The sequence below is a fragment of the Micropterus dolomieu genome, linkage group LG05 (genome assembly GCF_021292245.1).
Source record: "Micropterus dolomieu isolate WLL.071019.BEF.003 ecotype Adirondacks linkage group LG05, ASM2129224v1, whole genome shotgun sequence".
Lineage (NCBI taxonomy): Eukaryota > Metazoa > Chordata > Actinopteri > Centrarchiformes > Centrarchidae > Micropterus > Micropterus dolomieu.
This window is the reverse complement of record NC_060154.1, coordinates 10,276,258-10,297,688: the sequence shown is the minus strand read 5'-3', so window position 1 is coordinate 10,297,688 and position 21,431 is coordinate 10,276,258. Positions and strand designations below refer to the sequence as shown.

Genomic DNA, 21,431 nt, shown 5'->3' with positions numbered 1-21,431 from the left:
AGCGCAAAGTGAATCAGAGCAAGTGGGTGGTATTGGCGGTCCTCACAAGGGCGGTGCATCCCGAATGTTACAGGTTGTCACAATATGTATGTGTTAGGGATGAAACGGTTACCGGTTTAATGTAAAATTCCAGACAATTAGTATTACCATTTTAAATTTTGATATCATTAAAACCGTGTTTGATAACCACGCCACAGTAAATATTGTCCAGCAACAGTCTCCCAGACGCAAGCGCTGCATGCAACATGGGTTTATTTTTAGGTCAATGACAACCTGTCGGAAGGCAGTGACGCCGCTCTGGAGATTTTTCAGCCTGTCTGAAGTGTGGTCGTATTTTGGTTTTTATAAGAGTGCTGAGGGAAGATCGAAAAAAATCGCTGCAAAAGGGGACAACACTCCCTCACCTTTGTGATCACCACCCACTCACTGTTTCCTTAAGACTCATTTGTACTTACGTAAACTGTGCATGGGGTCACTGCATATACTTAAACTTTATATCGTCTTTAGTTAATGTACATTTGATATGGTTTTGATATGTATAAATAAGGTTATTATTTAAATGTTTATGCAAACATAAAGTGCTGCTAATTGTATATGTAGTTTTCAATATATAGTTTGGTGTATCAGTACTTTTTTTCAGCACATTTTAACAAAAACACGATACTGATAACCATTATAACTTTGGTCACTATAATCGTGAATTTTCATATTGTTTCATTAAAAAAAAATTCTTTACCAGGACAATGCACATTAATCAACGTAACTGTTACACTTCAACATAAATGTACCAGAGTTAGCAAAATAACTAATTTTCATCTGTGGTCCCTGAGCAAGTTATAACTGATTAGTGCTGAACGTCATCAGTACGATGCTTCAACAAGTACTGCAAGAGAAATACAATAAATTATAATACTTTAATTACAAAGTGATAGATATATAAAAACTATTTAGTGCCAAATATCATCAGTATAGTTCCTAAACAAGTAAGGGTAGAATACATGATAATACATACAGTATCTCACAAAAGTGAGTACACCCCTCACATTTTTGTACATATTTGATAAAATCTTTTCATGTGACAAAACTGAAGAAATGACACTTTGCTACAATGTAAAGTAGTGAGTGTACAGCTTGCACAACAGTGTAAATTTGCTGTCCCCTCAAGTTTTATTTGGATCACCCCTCAACTCAAGAAAAACATAGATATGGACACAAACTGCAAGTGTTGGTACTTTTGATCCATATACAGCACCCGCTGCCGTATCCCCGCCGTTATAAACCGACAGGTCCCTGCCAGTTCTCGACTGTGGTAATGTTTATGTTTACCTTGAGGGGAATCCCTCACCTAACACAGGTCAGGCTTGCCTCCTCATCAATTAGTGCATCCGAAAGCACAACCATCAAACATTTTGGCAACGCAAAAGTAACAAACTCGAAGTAACAGTGTATCACTTGCTTCCTGTTTGGCGGGCAGTGGAAAATAACGTCTTTTATGCCCTCCAAACGAGCGTTTTCATTGGAATGTGACGTCACGTGAAAACTATGGCTAATTGGGCAATTTGGACATTTTCCATTAGGGGTGTACTCATTTTTGTTGGCAGCGGTTTAGACATTAATGCCTGTGTGATGTGTTAATTTGAGGGGACAGCAAATTTACACTACAAGCTGTACACTCACTACTTTACATTGTAGCAAAGTGTAATTTCTTTATTGTTGTCACATGAAAAGATATAATCAAATATTTACAAAAATGTGAGGGGTTTACTCACTTTTGTGAGATACTGTAAATACATGACAAAAGTGACACAGTATATAAAAACATTAACACACACACACATACATACATACATACATATAAAAATATTTATAAAATTAGCCAAGTTGAATTTAATAGTGGTGGTGATTTTTTTTTAACCTGCTGTTTCATCTCTAATATATGTACAGAAGGTAGACAAAATAAAAGCAAAAGTGTTTATACTATTGACTCAACTCAGCCATAGTTGTGTGTGTTTAAATTATACACTGTAAGTGTTACATTGTTTTGTGCAACGCAGGTTTGTATACACGTGTGTATGTATTGTATCTATGCATTTATCTGTCTGATGCATTGTCTTGACCATGAGAAGGCAGGCTCAGTGGATGAATGGATGGATGATGACGTTAACTCACGTGCAGCAGGAGAACAGCAGCGAGAAATGACTGACCCTGGCAATAACCAATTTCCTCATCATAGACAGAGTAGGCCTGTGAGAGAGAAAGAAAAAGAGAGAGGACATATTCAGTTATTCTATCAGCAAGACACCAGAGGTCACTGACATTAACCAAGGTTGTTTACAATGAATAAATTCATCCAATTGTCTCCCTATTTTCACTTCCCTATAACATTAACATGGTCTTATTATTGTATAAATATTATGATATAATATTTATAATTGTTTCTTAAAACCTAAATGCTAAACCTGCTAAATGCTCCACTGCGTTCACCAGCATTGTGCTTGCTGCGGCAGAAAACGACACTATGACAGCATTGAACAAAAACAGTAAATTTGCTGGACAGCTAAACAATGAAACATGCTATAAAGCCATGTAAAGCTGATGGGAGCTGATTAAATTTATACATATTATATAGTAAGGCAAAGAAACTCAAGTCACAACACAAAACGCCTCACCACTGCAGTAGTAAAAAGTGGACTTGTCCAACATAAGAAAACTGGCTGGTTTGGTCATTAAAGTATGGAAGACCAACCAAGAAGAGTAACCTTCAGATGACCATTAGGAGAAACATGGACCCAAAATGCATGATAGTTAACACACACACCCCCACCAATCATGCTAATGAGCAAACAGACCTTTTCACAGTGTAAACAAGGATCCAGGGAGAAGCAAAAGTGTCTAAAACCATTCGACCCACAGGTTGTTGTTTTTTAATGAAGGAGAAATAATCACAAAGCTTTAACTATTATCTGCCTATATCCTTGCAAAGCATACAGACTGGAAAAAGCATACATTAACAGTGAATAGGCAAATCATTTTAATTTCCAATGCTTGCCTAAAAGAGAGAGATCAGAGGTAAGTGGGGCACAAAACAGGGCAGCCCCAAACCATTTGAATATAAACCACCTCATCAAGATGTTAAAGAGGTCAGCAGCACCAGCCCTTATACAGAACCTCTTGAAATGATTAATCTGGTGATGGTTCAGTATATTCCTCCCAAATATTTTGGGAATATGTTCACTCTTTGATGGACACATTAACTTCGACAGCAGTCAAACCTCCATACACTGGGTTAAAAGATTCTCTCCCCCCTTTCCATGCTTGAAAAATTTGTGTGGACATCCAGAGCTCCACTGCTGATCTGTTCAGCTAATTTGGGGTTTGATGTGGAGGTAATGGAGAAGTCTTGTGGAGCTGTCTGGAGTGTAATCTACAAGCTGACATGCTTGATGGAGTGTGGCTTTCACATGTCCCCAACTCGGCTGGGAGAAGTTCATGCTGACAGATGGATGGGGGAGGTCCTGGTGGGTGAAATCTAAATTTGTTAGCCTGAGCAGAGAATAGGCTCAGAGGGGTGGATTATTGCAATCTATATGCCTAGTTTCTCATAACCAATATAAGCAGTTTTTTATTCTTCTAAATGTTTATACCTTTATAGGAAACCTTTTTGACTGTGAATGTGTTGAAGTGGACATACTATGCTCATTTTCAGGTTTATACTTTAATTTTATTTAGGGGTTGTACCAGAATAGGTGTACATGGTTTAACTGCTGCAACCCAGTGCGTTTCTCAACTAGTGTTTTTGAGGTTGTGCCAAGCTAGCCATTAGTAGAGCATTATGATACGTGTTACATAGTGATACAGATAGGTTACGGAAAGCAAGTGAGTAAAGGCTTGACTACAATGGACCTGTAACTCCCTTTGTGGTGGCCTTTGGGCTTTTTAACTTTGTAAACCTATGATATGCACAAAATAAGAGATATTACACAATCAAGGAAAGGGTAAAAGCTGGAACAACTGTGTGGGTTCCTCATTCGTATTCATTGATCAGGTATTATTATTACAAAGTGATAGTATTAAAATAACTCCTTTGGTTTATTCCATCAGGATACCTTGACACAAATATACAGGTCAGAAATGGATTGACTGCAACAGTTAATGGTACTATCAATAATCATCAGTGCTGTAAATGTGTTCTTGAGCAAAATAATGCATATCTGAACACCAGATTTATTTAAAAAGATATGAAGCCGAGCTGGGAGGGATCTTGTGCCAGTGGTAAAGGAAGGCTGAGACCACATTATCATGTAGAAACAAAAATGTACAGTAAGAGGTAATTTAGACATTTAGTTGTAGTGCAAAAAGTGTGCGTGCTTCTGCACATCGCTATTATTGTTGGGTAATCTCATATATTACTTTTTTGATTTGATTTACATAACATAGAAATTTAGAAGTTCATAATTTTTAAGTTATTTATAAGGCAATGTATGCATTTATCAGTAAACAGTAAAGAGATAACATGAAATGAGGGCAGAGAGAAATAGGGAATGACAAGCAGCAAAGGTCCCCAGCTGGAAGAGAAGAGGAAACATTGCCATTCATGGTTGACGTTTATACACCTGGGCATATTAAGAATTTGCAGACTCTGAGTTCTGTTTCCACTGCAACATTAATGTTTTTGTGATATATTACTTGCTCAGTGTACCCTAGAAACAGTTTTTTGCTCTTATAGTTCAAAGGTCATTCCGCTTTAGGATGGGAATGGGGATTCAGGATGGCAAATTGTCATTCTAACAAACCCTGCTGGCATTGTGTTTACAATTATACACAAATTTGATCAGGATGGTAGTCACCAGGATATGAACTAGTATCCTGAATAATGTGTGCATGGAAACACTCAGTGATCGCGGGGACATGCAACATTAGCCTGGTTGATGAGGCGTTATCGTGTTTGCTTTATTCCCTGCCTTGTTTAAGTTCCGTTTCCATGGAAATACAGAGAATATTCTCTTTATCCATTTATCAGAGAGTAACATGTTTTGAATCCCCACACCAGCTGGGAGAATAATGCTCTCCCCTCCCTGAAAACCCACTGTCAGTGTGCCATTGAGTGAGGCAGTTAACCCCCGACCGCTCGGCCAGGCCTTCTGAGTGACCACCAGTAGATGTCTTAGGTTGTTCAGGTTAGCTGGAATTGTGACTGAGTGGAACATTAAAAGAATGTAGCAGATTATCACTGAAAAAGAGCACAGAGCTCAGGTGACCTTCCCTGGAGAATAAAGGTTAGAAAATAAAAAGACTCCAGGCTTATTACTGAGTAGGATATGAAGATGAATATAAACTTTGTACTGGATCCTCTGTGCCTGTAACCCACTCATGCCTCAAGATCCAACCAACCTTATCAGCAGCAAATCTACATGGATTTGCATACAAATGAAGGCTGGCTCGCCACTGACCTAGTTGGGTTCAGACTGGATGCTAACACTTCCTGACAGGCTCTCCCAGAGCGCTGACCGGCCATACTCAACTTCTGCAGCGCCAGGAAAATACAAAGGAGCAAAAGTTCTACTTCATCATTCTTAAACTACCTTTGATTTTAATGAATAAACAAAACACTTCTGTGATAACCACGCTGCAAAAATAGAAAACACAACCAAATACTGAAACACTGCATGTAGCACCTACAACAAAAAAAGGGGACACTAAACAGTAATTAACACACACACAGGACGCGGCTGGGACACACATATCCCACCAAAACAATACCTTACATTTTAGTACTATTTTCCAGTATTTTCCAGCATCACTTACAGATAGCAGACTTCAATAACTTCATGACTCATAAACTATGATAACAACAAGTGTGTCCCAGCCATGTGCATCACTTTTTAGTGTCCCCTGGAAACCGCTGTTGATGTCATCTGTGCTACATGCAGCATTTCTGTATTTGGTTGTGTTTTTCAAATATTCCTAAATGCTGCACGTGTCTTGACAAATTGGTGAAGATGGCCACCATATTTCTGCTTATGGATAAAAAAAAGTTTTTGAGGTTGAGTATAATCATTCAATGTTTATTTTTGCAATATTTATATATTTGACAAATTCCTTAGGTTCAAGAAATTGTTTCCGTATTATGTTGTTGGGGGTTGGGTTTCATAATCAAGACTATTTAAGTTGCTAAGACATTTCAGTAATTTAATGCTCTCTGTATTACCCATTTCTGTGGTTAAATGTTTGTGTTTCTGTAGCTGGCTAAGGTGTTTGATTAATGTGTAGTTTACTGTGACCTTTGCCCAGGGTAATGATCAGTGAGCTATTTTGTTGTTGGAGAAAATTAAGGAATCTATTCTGAAGATACACTTTTGGAGAACTCCGAAGCATTTATGGACATTGCAAACTTAGTAAACTGTTCATATCATATAATATCTCTTTTTGACTATTTAGTTACTTAAAAATTATACATGCTGATTTCACATTCAGTATTTTCTGTTTGTGACAGAGCAGTTTGATATGTTGTAGGGCAATGCAAAGACAACTGACTAAGGAGGACAGTGACAGAGATTAAGACTTTACTTTAATACGTTACAGCAGTGCTGACACTGCTGTAACGTATTAATGACTTGACTTTTGTCTGAATAAAATGTACCGTGTGTCTACACAGATAATTACCTCAGGATGTGAGTCCACTGGAAACCCTCACCTTATAGCACATTCCTCAGTCATTTTAAAGGACAAGAGGAGCTGCTGCATGTTTTTCTTATGATACCAGTCTCGCAGCGTACACACGGTGTTTCTTTTGTAATCAACATAGGGTTAGTTAAGTGTCTTCTAACTATCTTGTTAGAAGAGGGCTTGGCATGTACAATTCAACATTTATTTACACACATATATATATATATATATATATATATATATATATATATATATATATATATATAGTTAAACCAAAAGTGCATCCCTTTTCAAACTGGATTTCAGGACTTATATATTATTAGTAATATATTAGTGGACACACTGCCCTACCTCACTCATAGGCTTAAATCTCAAATATTTTGATGTGCTATATTTTGATCTGTGACTATGCTGATATTGTGCCCTTAGCCTTGTTTTCTCAGATATATTTGGCTGCCACCACTACTGACAGCCCATAAATAACAACAAGTGATAGAACATAAAATGCTTTATTTCAGTGGACAACTGGCTGAATTTGGACATCACTTTGGATGCAGTTTACAGTCTTTCAGTAGCCCTGCAAACTCTGCAGACATTTTAGAAACTTTGATTTGCTACAAAATTTTAGCCTCAAGGACATCTACTCAGCATCAGCCTGACAGTGCAAAGCAGGACTAATCAGTGATTTATTGAGAATCTTTAAAATGGCGACTTGATTTCTACCTCTAAAAAGTGTTCAAACCTAAACCATTGGAACTAGGCCTTAGAGAGGTACAATAAAGGTATAAAGCATTGAGCAACTGAACGGTCTATTTCCTGACCCAAACTGTTTTTTCAGATACTGTTTCTGGTGGGTAATTTGAGAGAAATCTGCCACCTACATAACAGCCACTATGTTTTTCCACTTAGAAAATTGGAAGAAAAGATCAATGACTGTCCACTGAGTGGTGCGTATGTCCGGTGTGTTTTGAGTAGGAAGGGTTCATGTCTCAATAAAGGCGGGCACTGTCAATTATATATTTTAGAGCCAACTTGAAATGCCAAGCAAATTCCTACTGAGCCTTGCCAGATCACAGAGAGCAAAAAAAAAACCCCAATTGGGTGGCTGCAAGGCACAAAATTTACAAGGTTTTGCACACATTTCAGAATTAGTTTCTCATCTCACAGCAAGTTTTCAAAAACGTTGGAACACAGCATGAAACAGTGCGCATTGAGATTTGCCTTCTGTTCCATGCCGCCATAAAGAAAGTGAGGTGACAAACAGTTTTGTGTAATCCAGTGCTGACTTGATCAAATTCAAAATATCCGGGTGTTACTGACAGCCAACTCTGTTGCTACATGGATGCTCCTCCACAGCCTTGGGCTCACCTTGCAAATCTTGTACAGTGAATCCTGTCCATCTCCATCAGAGTCCTTGAAGTAGTCGTGTGCAGGGAAGGTGCGGTGGATGTCCCGAGTAATGACACCTTCCTGAGCTGAGTCCTGTAACACACATGGATTACATGCTTTAGACATGACCAAAGCCACAATTGACAATGTGTTGAGTTTTGATCTTGTTTGATATCCCTCCTCCTGGGTGAGGTACTGCATGTTTAGATATAGCTTATTCAGAGTTAAGCACTTGTTTCTAAATGGCTTCATGAGATGACAAGAACAACAAGAAATAATTTTGTAAATGTTTATACACAGTAGAAAGGCAGCAATGCATTGTGCTCAACTCAGAACACAGCTATGATACAAAGTAGCAATACACTGCTATGTCACTGTGTTTGTTTGTAGTAGTGTTTGTCCTCTTGCAACAGTACTCCCCAGGCCTCAGTCTCTTAGTCTGTGCTGTCTAATCCACAGCCACTGCAGTGTACACACACACATACCAAACAAGCCTGCTTCTTTTCCTATGCGTGTCTCTCTCACACACATACTGTACATACACAGGCACTCAGCTATTTCCCCCTCACTTTCTTTTCTCACACACGTACACAAAGTCAGTCATACGCACACCATCACACGCACAGTGCGAACACTATGGGAGAGAAGACTGGCAGCACAGCATTCTCCAACAACTCACTGTAAGCTGCAGATAAACCAACCCTGCGCCTGACTGGCCTTGATGTGTGTTTGTGTGTATCAGAGAGAAAATGGGAGAGTGTGAGTGAGAAATTTCATCTTTCTTGCTTCTTTCCTCTCATTGTTTTCTGACAGTAGATAGAAAAGAAGTGAGGAGTGTCGCACAGAGAGGCCAAGGTAATCTGCTGCATGTTGGTGGAAAACATTACAGAATCACATACACATATGGTGAAAAGTCTCGGCCAAGTTATTGCACCCATACAGCGTACTTGTGCAGGGACATTCTCCCACTCTAAAGGCTGAAAGTACAGCAATGATCACTGAGTGAATTAATAATTTTATTAATTTGACTTGTGCACCTTCTTCATTCTTTACTTTTGGATTGTTTTTTAGAGCTGCAACAATCTGTTAAGTAATCAAGTGTTAATTTTAGCTATTTGCTGTTTGTATAACAATACGCAAAAATTATCTGGTTCTAGCATCTCAAATGTCAATATTAGCTGCTTTTCTTTGTATTATGCCATTGTAAACTAAGTTTTCTACATTTCTGTGCTGTACAGAATGGATGTTGATTTTGTTTTATTTTTTGGTTTTATTACTTCATTAAACAGTAGACAGGGTTCCAAAAATGTGAACCAGGGACAGTGCGGTACTTTGACCTCTAGGCCATCAAAATTCGCAGCATACAATATTTGTGACTTATGATACATGGCCATTTATGTCACTTGTGTTTGTTTGACTATCATTTTTTCTTATTTTTGTTGAAGCAAGCTAGTCACAACCAAAAGCTTATGACAGACTATGACCTTCAATTATCACTACTGTACTGTACTCTGATATTACAGTCAACAGTTAGCTAAAATATATAAATCTTGTTTAACATGTTGCCTGTTGTTCTACAATATGCTTATTTTGAGTGCAAATATATATGGTTTAAGTGTGTGCTTTACATGTATCCACCACACACACACGTACACACACATGCCCCAAAGGATTTGAAAGAAGCTGCTGGCACAACTGCGGGTAATGCTTTAATGAGATTTGTAGTGTGGAGGTGGTGTGTCGTTCTGTGTATTATGTGTTGGAAATGGAACTAACAGTTGTTATATTGTGTTCCTTCTGTGGGACACAAAAAAAGATGCAGCTCTTCAGGAATGAAGGTAGCCCTGTGTAAGACTTCTTTTCTCTCATGTGTTCATAGTTATCTTAACCTGACAGCAAAAGAAATTTTCTAAAACAGAACACAAAAGATTGATAAATTACACTTCAAACTTATCAAATTATATTTAAATTTAAAAGATGAAACATAAGATGTGTTTGGATATGTTGTTTCCTATGTTCTGTAAGACAGAAGTTTTTTTGATTGTCATTTAGGCCAAAACGATTGGTCAGTTAAATCAATTGGTCAAACTGAATCAATTAGTTTTGCAAGCAGACAATTGCTGTCTTTCTTTGTCTTATGTGATTGTAAACTGAATATCTTTGGGTTTTCAACTGCAGTTGGACAAAACAAGCAATTTGTGTAAGTTTTAGTGGCATCTAGTGCTGAGGGTTGCGAATTTCAACCAGTGGCTCATGGTGCATTCACATGCTCCTCGGATGGTCCCATTTCCTGGGTTGTGAAGTCGTCCGACTTCAGTGTGTTCATGTGCTCTTAAGGCGGAATGTGGAATCAACATGGACTATACCACAAAGATGTGTTGGATGAGCATTTTCAGAGCATATAAGCAGGAGAAGCAACAGTGGATGACAACCTCTTGTGCTAAATAATATGTGTGGGCCTCCGTTTGTCCAAATCTCTCATCTTTTCTCAACTAGTCAACTACTACTGTTCTTCTGCTTGCTTCTGCAAAGTCGTGACAAAACGCGCTCTGTAGAGCTGTTTGGACGTTCAGGCTACTGTAGAAACATGGGGGCGCAACATGCCGACGTCCATGTAAGAGGACCTGTGGTGTATGTAGATAGAAATTGCTCATTCTAAAGTAATAAAAACATAAGTGTTCATTATGTAGGGTCTTTATACACCATTGAAAACATAGTTATGGGTATTATTTTGCATTTCTGTCAATAGATGCTCCTAAATACATGCTACACTGAACCTATAGGGCAAATGATTAATCAAGAAAATAACTGTTGCAGTTGCAGCACTACTTACATTGAAACACCACAGTCCTCACATTCCACACATATTTTGTTTTAATTTTCACAAAGACAACCACACAAAGAACTGTTTAAGTAATTAGTAAAAACATTACTTTTAGACTAAAGATTAATGCATTACTTTCATTTCATTCAAGATAGCCCATCAATCACAAACATATTTTTGACACTGCAATTACCATGGCAACATCAGCGAAGACCAGCAAGAATCTGTTTGACAGTGAATGTTGTAAACACTTTGATTTAATAAACCATGCATGCCTCTACTAATTAACAGCCTCATTACTCAAAAAACACCACAAAAAATGAGAGGACGTCCTCTGCTCTACATAATCTCTTTCCCTCTTGTCTTGAACCCTTTCTTCCTCTTCTCTTCAATTTCCCCTTGCATATTTCCATCTCTCCTTGAAATATTTACTTTCATTTCCTTTATTCCTCTTCTCACTTATCTCCTCCCTTTTTGTATTTCGATATTCTCCCCTTTTTATGCTTCATCACCTACTGTACCATCTCTTCTACAGCTTTCTCAATTTCCTTCCCTGTTATATACATCTCCAATCGCTTTCATCTACTACTCTTTTTTCTACCTCCTTTTCTTCCCTACTTGCCTTTCACCTCCATGTGTCCTCCTAAATATTTGCCTCATCTTCTCTCATTTTCATTGCAGAAAATAAACAGGCAAAGACATTTGAGCCCTATGGTCTCAGTGTGCTGGCTTACAAGACCTTTTCTCTGATAGTGTCTTACATTGTCCATGCACCAATGTTCTCTTCCAGCTATGAAATTAAAAGAACACAGGTTTTATCTGTAACACCAAAATGTATTCAGGAGTCCTGGTAAGATGAGAGAAAAAAGCATATACTGTACACACAGAGATGTAGTGTGCACAGAGGTTGTAGAGTTTACTAGGTGTAGTGCAATGTACCAGTTTTCACAATTATTAAGACTTTGTCGCAAGTAAAGAGTAAATGGCTTGTACTTGCTTATTTTTAAATTTGCTAATATATTTTTATTCTTGTAATTACAGTTATAGAATATTTCCAGAAGCAAACGTCCGGAACGTCATAACCACCAACTTGCATTAGCATTCAGTGCCGTAACGTATAGTTGTATCAACATATGTTTTTAGTCAACAAAAACTGACTGTCAAATCAAATAACATTTCAACAATATTTATATTATAATATATCAGTTTTCACATCAAACTAGAGGGATAATAAATAATAACTACTCTAATAATAAATTCAAAAATTAAGTAAACTAAAATAAAGTGCTAAATTTCAGATAAAATTAAATAAAAAGTGACTGAAGTGTAGTCTCAACCAATTTTATAATAAACACTCATCACATCTTAACAAATGAACAGCTTTAATGCCTCCTCTTCTTTTTCATTCCCTCTTATATACCACTTTCCTACTTTCTCTTGTTCAGTGAGAAACGTGTGAGCTCTGGCCAGGATTGGAGCTATATGAGATATTCTGGTTTTGAACTGCCCGTAGGAAGAATGTACATATAAGAATCTGTACATCCTTGATTAAAAGCCATGGGAAATCTCTTTTCTTTTTTGTCTCCTCTCTCCATGTGTATCTCACTCGCGGAATCGACTCGAATTGCTTATCGGAATGCACAGATTTGATAGGCTGAGCAGCATCACATTTGACGACTGGAACACATGCAATTGGTCTGTGAGTTTCCTGTGCCGCTAAACCAGTACAGTAAATGCTATAAAAGCTGCACGAGTTAAAATAGAAATGCTCTGTCACAAGGTAGTAATTCTCAATAATAAACTAGGCTGTAGGTCGGGATCTGGACCGCGATCCGCCAATTAGTGACCTCCACTACAGCATCCAACTTGTATTAAGTTCAGTAGAGCGCAACTCAAAATGACAATGTAAGTTTGTTCAGTGAATAACAAAGCAACAGCTCCTGTTTGTGTTTCCCATCACTGTCACCCAGGTTCATTTTGTTTTATGGTGGACTGATCCTCAAATTGACTGGTTCTGATTGGTGCATACCCTTTCTTGCGAACTGCATGCTGGAACAAGAGTTATATGCTGCTTATTTAGGTGGATGGGTTGATATGTGCGCGCACATGTGAATGCTGAAGCTGGCAGCTCTTTGATATCTGCAGGGAGGCTGAGGTGTTCAGGAGGAACTGCAGCATCGGTTCTCTGTCACAGTGCCCCAGTTCAACATCCATGCTGTACATGGTTAGCAGAAACACAAAACAAACAGAATAAACCCTATTCTATACCCTATAACCCTAGTTCTATGAGCACAGGTAGAGCCCTCCGATCGGCCCTATAGGTCTCATTCCTGCACTGAAAATTTGCATGTACTAGTTTGGCAAATCACGACAGACTTACCGATTCCTGCCAGTACCAGCTGTTTAACCCTAACGTTACATCAGAAAACCATACAATTAAAGCCTAGTTCAGACTACATGATTTTTAGCCCGATTTGCCCCTTGGCGAGCTCAGCGACCTTCAGGCTGTGATCGGGGGTAAATCAGCAGTCGATCGGCAGTTGTTATGTGTAAACTACACAACGACGCATCATAACGGCTCCACAACACATTTCTGACACATCGCCGACGTCTGCCAGATATCTAGCATGGCAAATATCAGGAAGAGTCGGCCGATTTGACATCCACATCCAGCTCATCAGAGCAGGCAGCTATTTTTTCACTGCAAAACACTTTTTACTCACCTCCAGCTATCATCGTAGCTCAGGCTATCCCTGCTACCTGCGTGTGCTAATCCATTCTTTCACCCATATTCTTTGTCTTTATAATTGGTATATTTATAATAACAAACAACAGCTGTCGAGTGTAGGTTCGCGTCATTTCCGGTTTCACATTTTACGTGTTTTCTTGACAAAACGTGGTTTGGAGACCAGCACTGGGTGACTGAGTCCTTGTCAGCTCGCGTAGTGTGTGACCCCCTGTCACTGATCAGTCACGTAGTGTGAACGCCACAACGACTTCAAGTCTTCCGTCACAAGACGGCAAGTTGTGTAGTGTGAATAGCACGGCCATCGGCCGAAGCTGAAAGTAGTGTAGCCTGCATGAGGCATAAGAGGCAGCAGAGTAACTCGGTCAGAGTACCCCTGTCTGTGCTCCTATTACTAAGGTTATACCAATTATTTTGCTAATTGGCTCTATAGGTTTCATGGGGGATTTCAAGATGTTTACACTTGCACTTACACATGCCATGGCTTGGACAGAGAGGGCAAGGCCATAAGGCACCATCAGGTGATCATCCTCTGAAGCTGGCGAGAGAACTGGACGTTTGTCATTGAGTGTGGCACATCTAGAAGCACTGAGCTCAGCATCGTCACCACTATCGCCATCATTCAAAGGAACTTCAGCCTGAATATCTTTCCACCGCTCCCACAGTTGAATCAATAGAACAAACAGTCAGGGGCATCCAGAAGGCTGTAAGCGATGTATCTGTTCCATTTACAGACAGAGGTAAGAGAAGGAGAGAGGATCGGGGGCTGCGATAAGACCATGGTAAGAGAGACAGCATCATATCTGAAGAGAAGATGAGGCTATTCTTGACTGAAGGTAATCCTCTTAGTTTTCACGTTAATCTTTCAGTTGTTGAAAAAAGTGGTTGGCAGTTTGAGGTGTGATAATTTACACAACCGGTAACAGAAGCATTGTTGGATTCTTCCTGATTAGCAAAATCAGTACATTCAAATTTCAGTAAGCTTCTCCACAGGAGTGAGAAGGCAAGCCACAAATGAACATTCATGAATATATGAAAGCACAAATGTTAAAGCAACAGAAGTACATTTATAGACACATACAATTAACTTTTACTTACACACAAACAAAAATATATATATTTTTTTACATTATTAATAAATATACAAATGTTGTATGTTGTCCCACATACATACACATCCCCCTTTCACCTGTACACAAACAAGCTGGGATGCTCACACATAACAACATAATAAATATGGAGAGATTAAAAAAGCATCGGCACAGGCAGGGGTAACATCAACACTGTCCATCAGTCTGAATCCTACGTACATGTGTGTGTCGGTGTATATTCCTCAGTATTGGGTTTACCCATTAGATTTATTTTTTAAACTGACTGAAGGCGGAAAGAGAAGACAGAGAAGGAGATGGAAATAAGGAGAGAAGGAATGGAAGAAGCAAAGAGCGAGAGAGAGCGAGAGAGAGCGAGAGAGAGAGCGAGAGAGAGAGAGACAAAAAGGGAAATGAGAGGCTTCCTTTAATTGTAGCCTCAGGGCTTGTTGGGCAGACAGTCCATTACTCAGACCTCACCGACAGGTAACCTACTTAACACATGCAGCTAAAAATAAAACTGCTGATGTGTCCAAACCTGCACTCCACCTCCACATCCAACAGCATTTCATTTAACCGTACGGGCCCGACTGGTGAAAGCTGCCACAGGTTCAGAGACTCAAGAGGTGTTCGTCTGCAAAATAACTGCCTGGTGACACATGGTAACCATACAGGAGAAACACTCCTACGGTCAAACAAGGTTTTTATAAATCACTCTATTATATAAATGCAAAATATAATCACTTAAAGAGTACATTTGATTGTAGTAATGTATAATGCATGGCTTGAAGAAATTTGAAACTTAAAATACTTTTACACCCTGTTTTGAATGGTTTACTCTGCAGTGTTTTTTTTTTTAGATCAGTCCTTTTTCTCCAATTTCAATGTGTCGTTGAAGGTGCAACAATTGGCTTGACATTCGATCTCTGAAATAAAAGTTCAAGTTTATGATTGTAATTTTCTACAAATGGAGTTCAAAATAGTGTTGAAACAATTACATCATTGGTCAACTGACTTGAAATGAATAGTCAATAATTTTAACAACTGAGTCATCGTTAAGTCATTTATGAGTTTTTTTTAAATGGGAGGAGGTGCTTTTATCGGTTTATAACATTGTAAATGGAATACCTTTGGGCTGGTGGTACAAAATATGCAATTTGACAACTGGGAAGCCTGGGAAATTCTGAAGGGCAATTTTCAGACACTTTAAATAGTTGAATGATTGAGGAAGGAACATAAATGGAAGAGCAGAAGTATTTAAAACAGCTGACAAACATATGTACACACAATAATGATAAGATTAATAAATCACTTAAAGAAAGTGCTAAACTGAATAAAAATGTCTTGATGTTGCTTCAAAATGAAACTAGTGTGAGATGCAAATCCCAGATCGACAGGTAAATATTTGTTTTACAACATACTTTTTCTGTTCTAGTCACAACATATGAGAAGAAACAAGCTCCAGTGGCACAAATTAAACTGCTTCTGCTGCAATACTAGTAGAGGTAAGCAGCGAAAGGGCAGATGCTTGATGGGGGATATTTTAAATGTTAATCACTGCCTTGGGAACTGTGCCTTAATTTATATTAAGCTTGAAGCCAATACGAACAAACACATGTCATTTTATGATAAAAACAATTCATTCAGAGGCTGGTACAGCTGAGTTGACACCGGAGTTGTTCCACGTCAAGTGTGTTCCTGCAGCTGACAGGTTAAGTCCTCTGTCCACTGATTGTTTACCTTGGTGGCTATTAGGCTCGGTTAGCTTCCGCCTGTCTCTATAGCGAGGAAAGATGAAACCAGGGACCTTAAGGGCCACTGGTCACTCATCCTTGGGCTACTTGACATTGGTGACTAGTGACCTTGGTAAGGTCTAGCCATACTGTCCTGCTGTGAGTGTCCACAGTATCAGGTAGACAGGTCAAGTTTTTCCAGTGAAAGGATATCGTGCTGTAGCTACACTGGATCTCCTACGACAGTACTGTGGTACAGTATCAGGAAAGAAAGAGGGCAGACATTTGCACCTTCTAAAGCACTGAAACATACTTCAAGTGCAGTAACAACCTCAATATACTTGATATAAGTGGTGCATAAATAAACATTGAAGGGATAATATCAGAGAACAAAACAAACCATTTACTTAAAAATAATAAAACACTATCAGTGGCCACTTGAATAGGTACACATGTTAAAAAGTGATATAAAATTAGACAATACCATTTATACTGATATAGTTTGATGTTGAGTTAATTATTATGTTTCCTTAAAGTCCTGCCAGAGTTTGCTCCTCTCTCTCCCTCACGACACAGCCCCGCCCCTCCCTCTGCGTCTGCATGCAGCCCCCCAGCTCACAAACTCTCCACAACATGGAGGGAGACAAAGTGCCGGTCGACACTGCCAAAGAGTATATTAACCCTTTGAACTCTGCAATACAAATGCATACTCTGGTATTTCTGCCTATTGTGATGTCATTTCTTAGAGTATCTTCAAATACTGCATATCCATACAATCTGTAAAACCTCAGCTAAAAGGTTATGTAAGTCAATAAACCTTTAATACTGGATAAAAGTATTGAAATTGTGTGATAAATTAAAAAAAATACAAATTGGGGATGTTTTCTCATAAAATTCTACAAAATAAACACAAAATATTTCTAAATGTAGAAAGATGAACAAAATAGTTCTTAACACTCCACAAGTCATTTGAACGGTGTACCTTTTTTAATTTGACATTTTTATGAGCAGAGTGCAAAAGTGTTTATTTTGTGAAAGTGCTGTATGTTCACTTGATGTAGTCATCATGGCAGTTCCTGTCAACTGCTACTACTCCTAAAGTATGTTAGACCTAGGCCTTCTATGTTAAACATGAACTAAACTATATCGTTGTCACGTGATTTTTCACCACACATAAAACATAATGACATCACCACAAGCGTACAACGCGATGACTCGAATGACAGAAGCCTTAGCTTTCTGCTGCTGCTGCAAAAAAGAGAATGCTCTAGCTACTACGGTTTTTATTTTAGATTTAAAAATTATAATGTAAAACAAGGGGCTACCGCGGCCAGTTCAGGGAAAAGGTATTCAGCCTAAAAGTACCGGGATATGACTTTTTGGTCCGTATCGCCCAGCCCTACAACACACTACAACTATGTGAGATCTGGTAGGTTTTAGTGGCTTCCAGCAGCTGTGCAGATGATTTAAAGAGCACAAAATTGAAGGGTTACCTTATTGAAACTTGAGACTGCAGGCCAAAGTGACCCAAATCCAATTTTTTTTGCTCATATGTGACTCAGATCTGATCTTTTTATAACCGTGTGAACAACCCAACTCACATGGAATGTGATCTTTTCCAGTTCAGACTTTCATATGTGGTCCAAATCCAATACAGATCGGATCTTTTTAAATGTGACCCGAGTCTGGACACTCAGGTTCACAAAAGCCATAATTAAAAATGTGGCTCTCTTCTTCCTCTACCTTACTTTCATCTGCTCACAAGTTCGCTTTCTTCCACCTGAAATCCACCGGACCGCGAGCTCTCTTCTGAGTTATGTGCATGCTAGGCTACTTGTCTGTGCAGACACAGTGGGGGGAGAGAGAGAGAGGTAGTGAGTTATGGAGCAGTTGCGCTGTACAGCGTCAGAAACCGTAATGAAAAGGACAGAAATTTGTTAACACCTGTCATAATTCAACAGAAATGTGACCCGTGAGAGGACAATGAAAAACATGAGTCTCCCGTGAAAATTGGCAGGGTTAGAAAGTATGAGCTAACCGGAGCTAAATCTGTGTCTCCTTGTTTACTTCTGTATGACAGCATGCTGCTGCGTTTGATCTTGTGTTATTGTACTGCGCATGCGGGTCACTTTCAGGCCGTAGACAATTCACACTGGAGTCTGATATGGGCCACATTTAAGCAATAATGTGAGCGGTCAAACAAAAAATTCAGATCTGGGGAAAAAAAAAACGCCTATTCTATGTCAGTGGCCCAATGATTGAGACATCCGACACTAAGGACAGATACGTCTATTTTGTGGGGTTTTCTGCATTAATTAAGGTTAGGGTCATTTTTAAACAAGAGTCATGTTAAGCATAAAGGGGAGTAAGGTCAGAAAAAATATGCCAACTCTTAGTTTGCTTCACAGCACGGTGAATATGTCGACATTTTGCTACAGAAGCATGACTCACTCTGTTCATCAACAGATCTGAAACCTGTCAAAATGTCCTTGACCATAATAATGAACCACCTACATGCTCTCACATTCTCAATCTCTCTGGACTAAAGTGGTAGTTAAATGCTAAAAGTGTGAAAATGCAGTTCCATCTTTCTCCTTAATATACCATTCTGGAGAAAGCAGGGAGCTCTCAAGTTACCCTTATTTTCTGACAGTGTTCTGCAACTCTCTGGTGTGGAGGGGGCCCACGGGTGCTGGCTGGCGAGCCCCTCAAAAGAGAGGTAGCCATGCTTTGCTAAACCGATGAGGCTGGAGCGAAATAGGCCAGGTTCAGACAGCAGAACACTCAGAGCACCACTAGTCACAAGTCCAGAAGTAACACACCAGCCAGTCAGAGAGGATGCTGATAACATTAAACCGCTAGAGGAAACCATGAAGACAGATTGCTTGCTACGAAGTCAAACTATACATACAGGATAATTACAGAGGCATCACAGCTAGTCACAAAACTTCAATGTTTTACGTAACAACTGTAGCAACAATATATACCGTGAGATTTTGCCATAATATTTATACTTTGGGAGTAGGGATGAATGATTCAGGGAAAAAAATGTAATTGCGATTTTTCTGCCAGATATTGCGACTATGATTCAATTTAAATTCAATATTCACTGTATAATAGATGAAAACATGTCATAGAGCATTACAACATGAGACACCATCAAAACTGTGCACGATTTTTAAAATACATCACCCTGTGTAGACTCCCGATAGTATATTAACAATAAACAAAGTAAAAACAGACAGAAAAAAACAATTAAACAAGAAATTCCCCAAGCACAGCAACAACATTCAGGTGCTGGTAGATAGCAGGATAAGTCTATGAAAAATCAAAAAACAAACTACCGCACGCTGTTGTACAGGTGTGCTAAGTAGACCCTGTGCAGGTCATGTGACCAGCACAATCCACACCTGTAAGTGTTTTTGTAATTTCACTATGTGAGCCTGAAGAAGCAATGGACGAAACGTGTTGCTCACAATAAAGGTAGTAAAGTGAGACCAGTGTGCGTTAGTTTGTTTTTTGATTTTTGAGAAAAAAATAACAATTCAACTATGTAGCCTACTTAACTATGGTAGAAGCACAAAAATAAAGGACTACTGAACAAATCAACAAATCTGACAAAAGTCAGCAAAATCAGGCAGGCAATATTATAGGCTTATTCTGACATGCGACTTGTGGGCTATATAAGAGCAGAACAAAACCGGCTAACAGAGAGCTGTTCTCAGTAGTAGAAGCACACAAAATGAGAAATTAACAACACAACAACATGAGGCAGTTGAAATGCTCCGCTGCTGAAACACATCCGGAGTGAGTTGATGCCGGGCAGAGGATCAAACAAAACCACGGAGCAGCCACCGTCTCTGTCGGTTCGGCTGACGCCATTATCAAACACATTTTCCTCTAGTTTGGTTTATTGTTGTAAAAATGTACATGTCCTGTCCCCACTATGATCGGTGAGTAGGACCGTAACAGGAAGTGCATGGTGCTTGTGATTGGCGAGCAAGTCTGTCACACAAGTATGACAAAGGAATTAATTTTATAACTGCATGACGGGTCAGATGTGCTGTATGATTAACCTACATATTTAATTGCCGTCGTCAAGATTAGCTAATCGTGTTATTTCAAATTGCAATTTCGATTGAAAACGATCAATTAATTAACTGGGAGTATTTGACCATTGTGAGCAATGTGGCAAATCAATACAGTGCTATATGGCAAACTTGGATTTTCTTTTTTTCCCAATTAATGTGATGAAGAACCATGAAATGTAAGGTATTTATTTGCTGGATTGGCAAAAAATAGACATTTTTCTATTTAGTTATTTTATCCATTAACAACTCAATTGTACTATGTTCAGATTGCTTTGTAGTCAAAAAGGGAGGTTCACATAGTAACAATTACAGATATATGGACAATTGTGATATAAAATTACATATGGCGTGATAAAGATTTTTATCCATATTGTCTAGCCCTACTGTATTCTTTGAAACATTGAAATTGTCCCAACATACAGTATGTGACAGCAGAATAATACACTTGTTGTATTCTAAGAATGTAAACGCAAGCTTAGGTGAAAGGATTGCACTACATGGCATTGCAGCAATATGAATACTATATTTAGTCCAGTATCTGGACAACAACAAACAATTAGCAAACCAGCTGAATTTCTTCATCTAGAATATTCTCAACAACGTGTGGCTGCACCACCCTGCTGGTGTGTGGATAGTCAGAGCTAAAGGAGGAAACATGAGGGGGGTCACAGTAGTGTTAAACCAGCACAGGTTTTTGGACAGCTACAGCTACTGAGAGAATGTTTTGTGCAAACATTCTATATTTTTAGATTTGCATCCCCATTCAAATGCAATTATTCAATGTTTCTTCCCTGAATCTCAGTGTTGTAAGAAAAGCCTTTTAACAGTAATAAGCACCATGTCGAAAACTCTCAATTAAACCAAAGAGTAATCAAATTCTCTTAAGGTGTGTTA

The 21,431-nt window shown here is 38.8% G+C and overlaps 1 protein-coding gene across 2 annotated transcripts in view; it reads right to left on the bottom strand.

Annotated features, from left to right (window-relative positions):
- The window catches only part of rabgap1l (RAB GTPase activating protein 1-like), a 132,938-nt gene that overhangs the window by 43,409 nt on the left and 68,098 nt on the right, over positions 1 to 21,431 (bottom strand). For both annotated transcript variants that reach the window (XM_046048724.1, XM_046048723.1), the window contains exons 14-15: positions 8,035 to 8,148; positions 2,170 to 2,244 (exon numbers count right to left, since the gene is read on the bottom strand). In XM_046048724.1, coding sequence (XP_045904680.1) covers positions 2,170 to 2,244; positions 8,035 to 8,148 — 189 coding nt within the window. The remainder of the gene's footprint in view (positions 1 to 2,169; positions 2,245 to 8,034; positions 8,149 to 21,431) is intronic.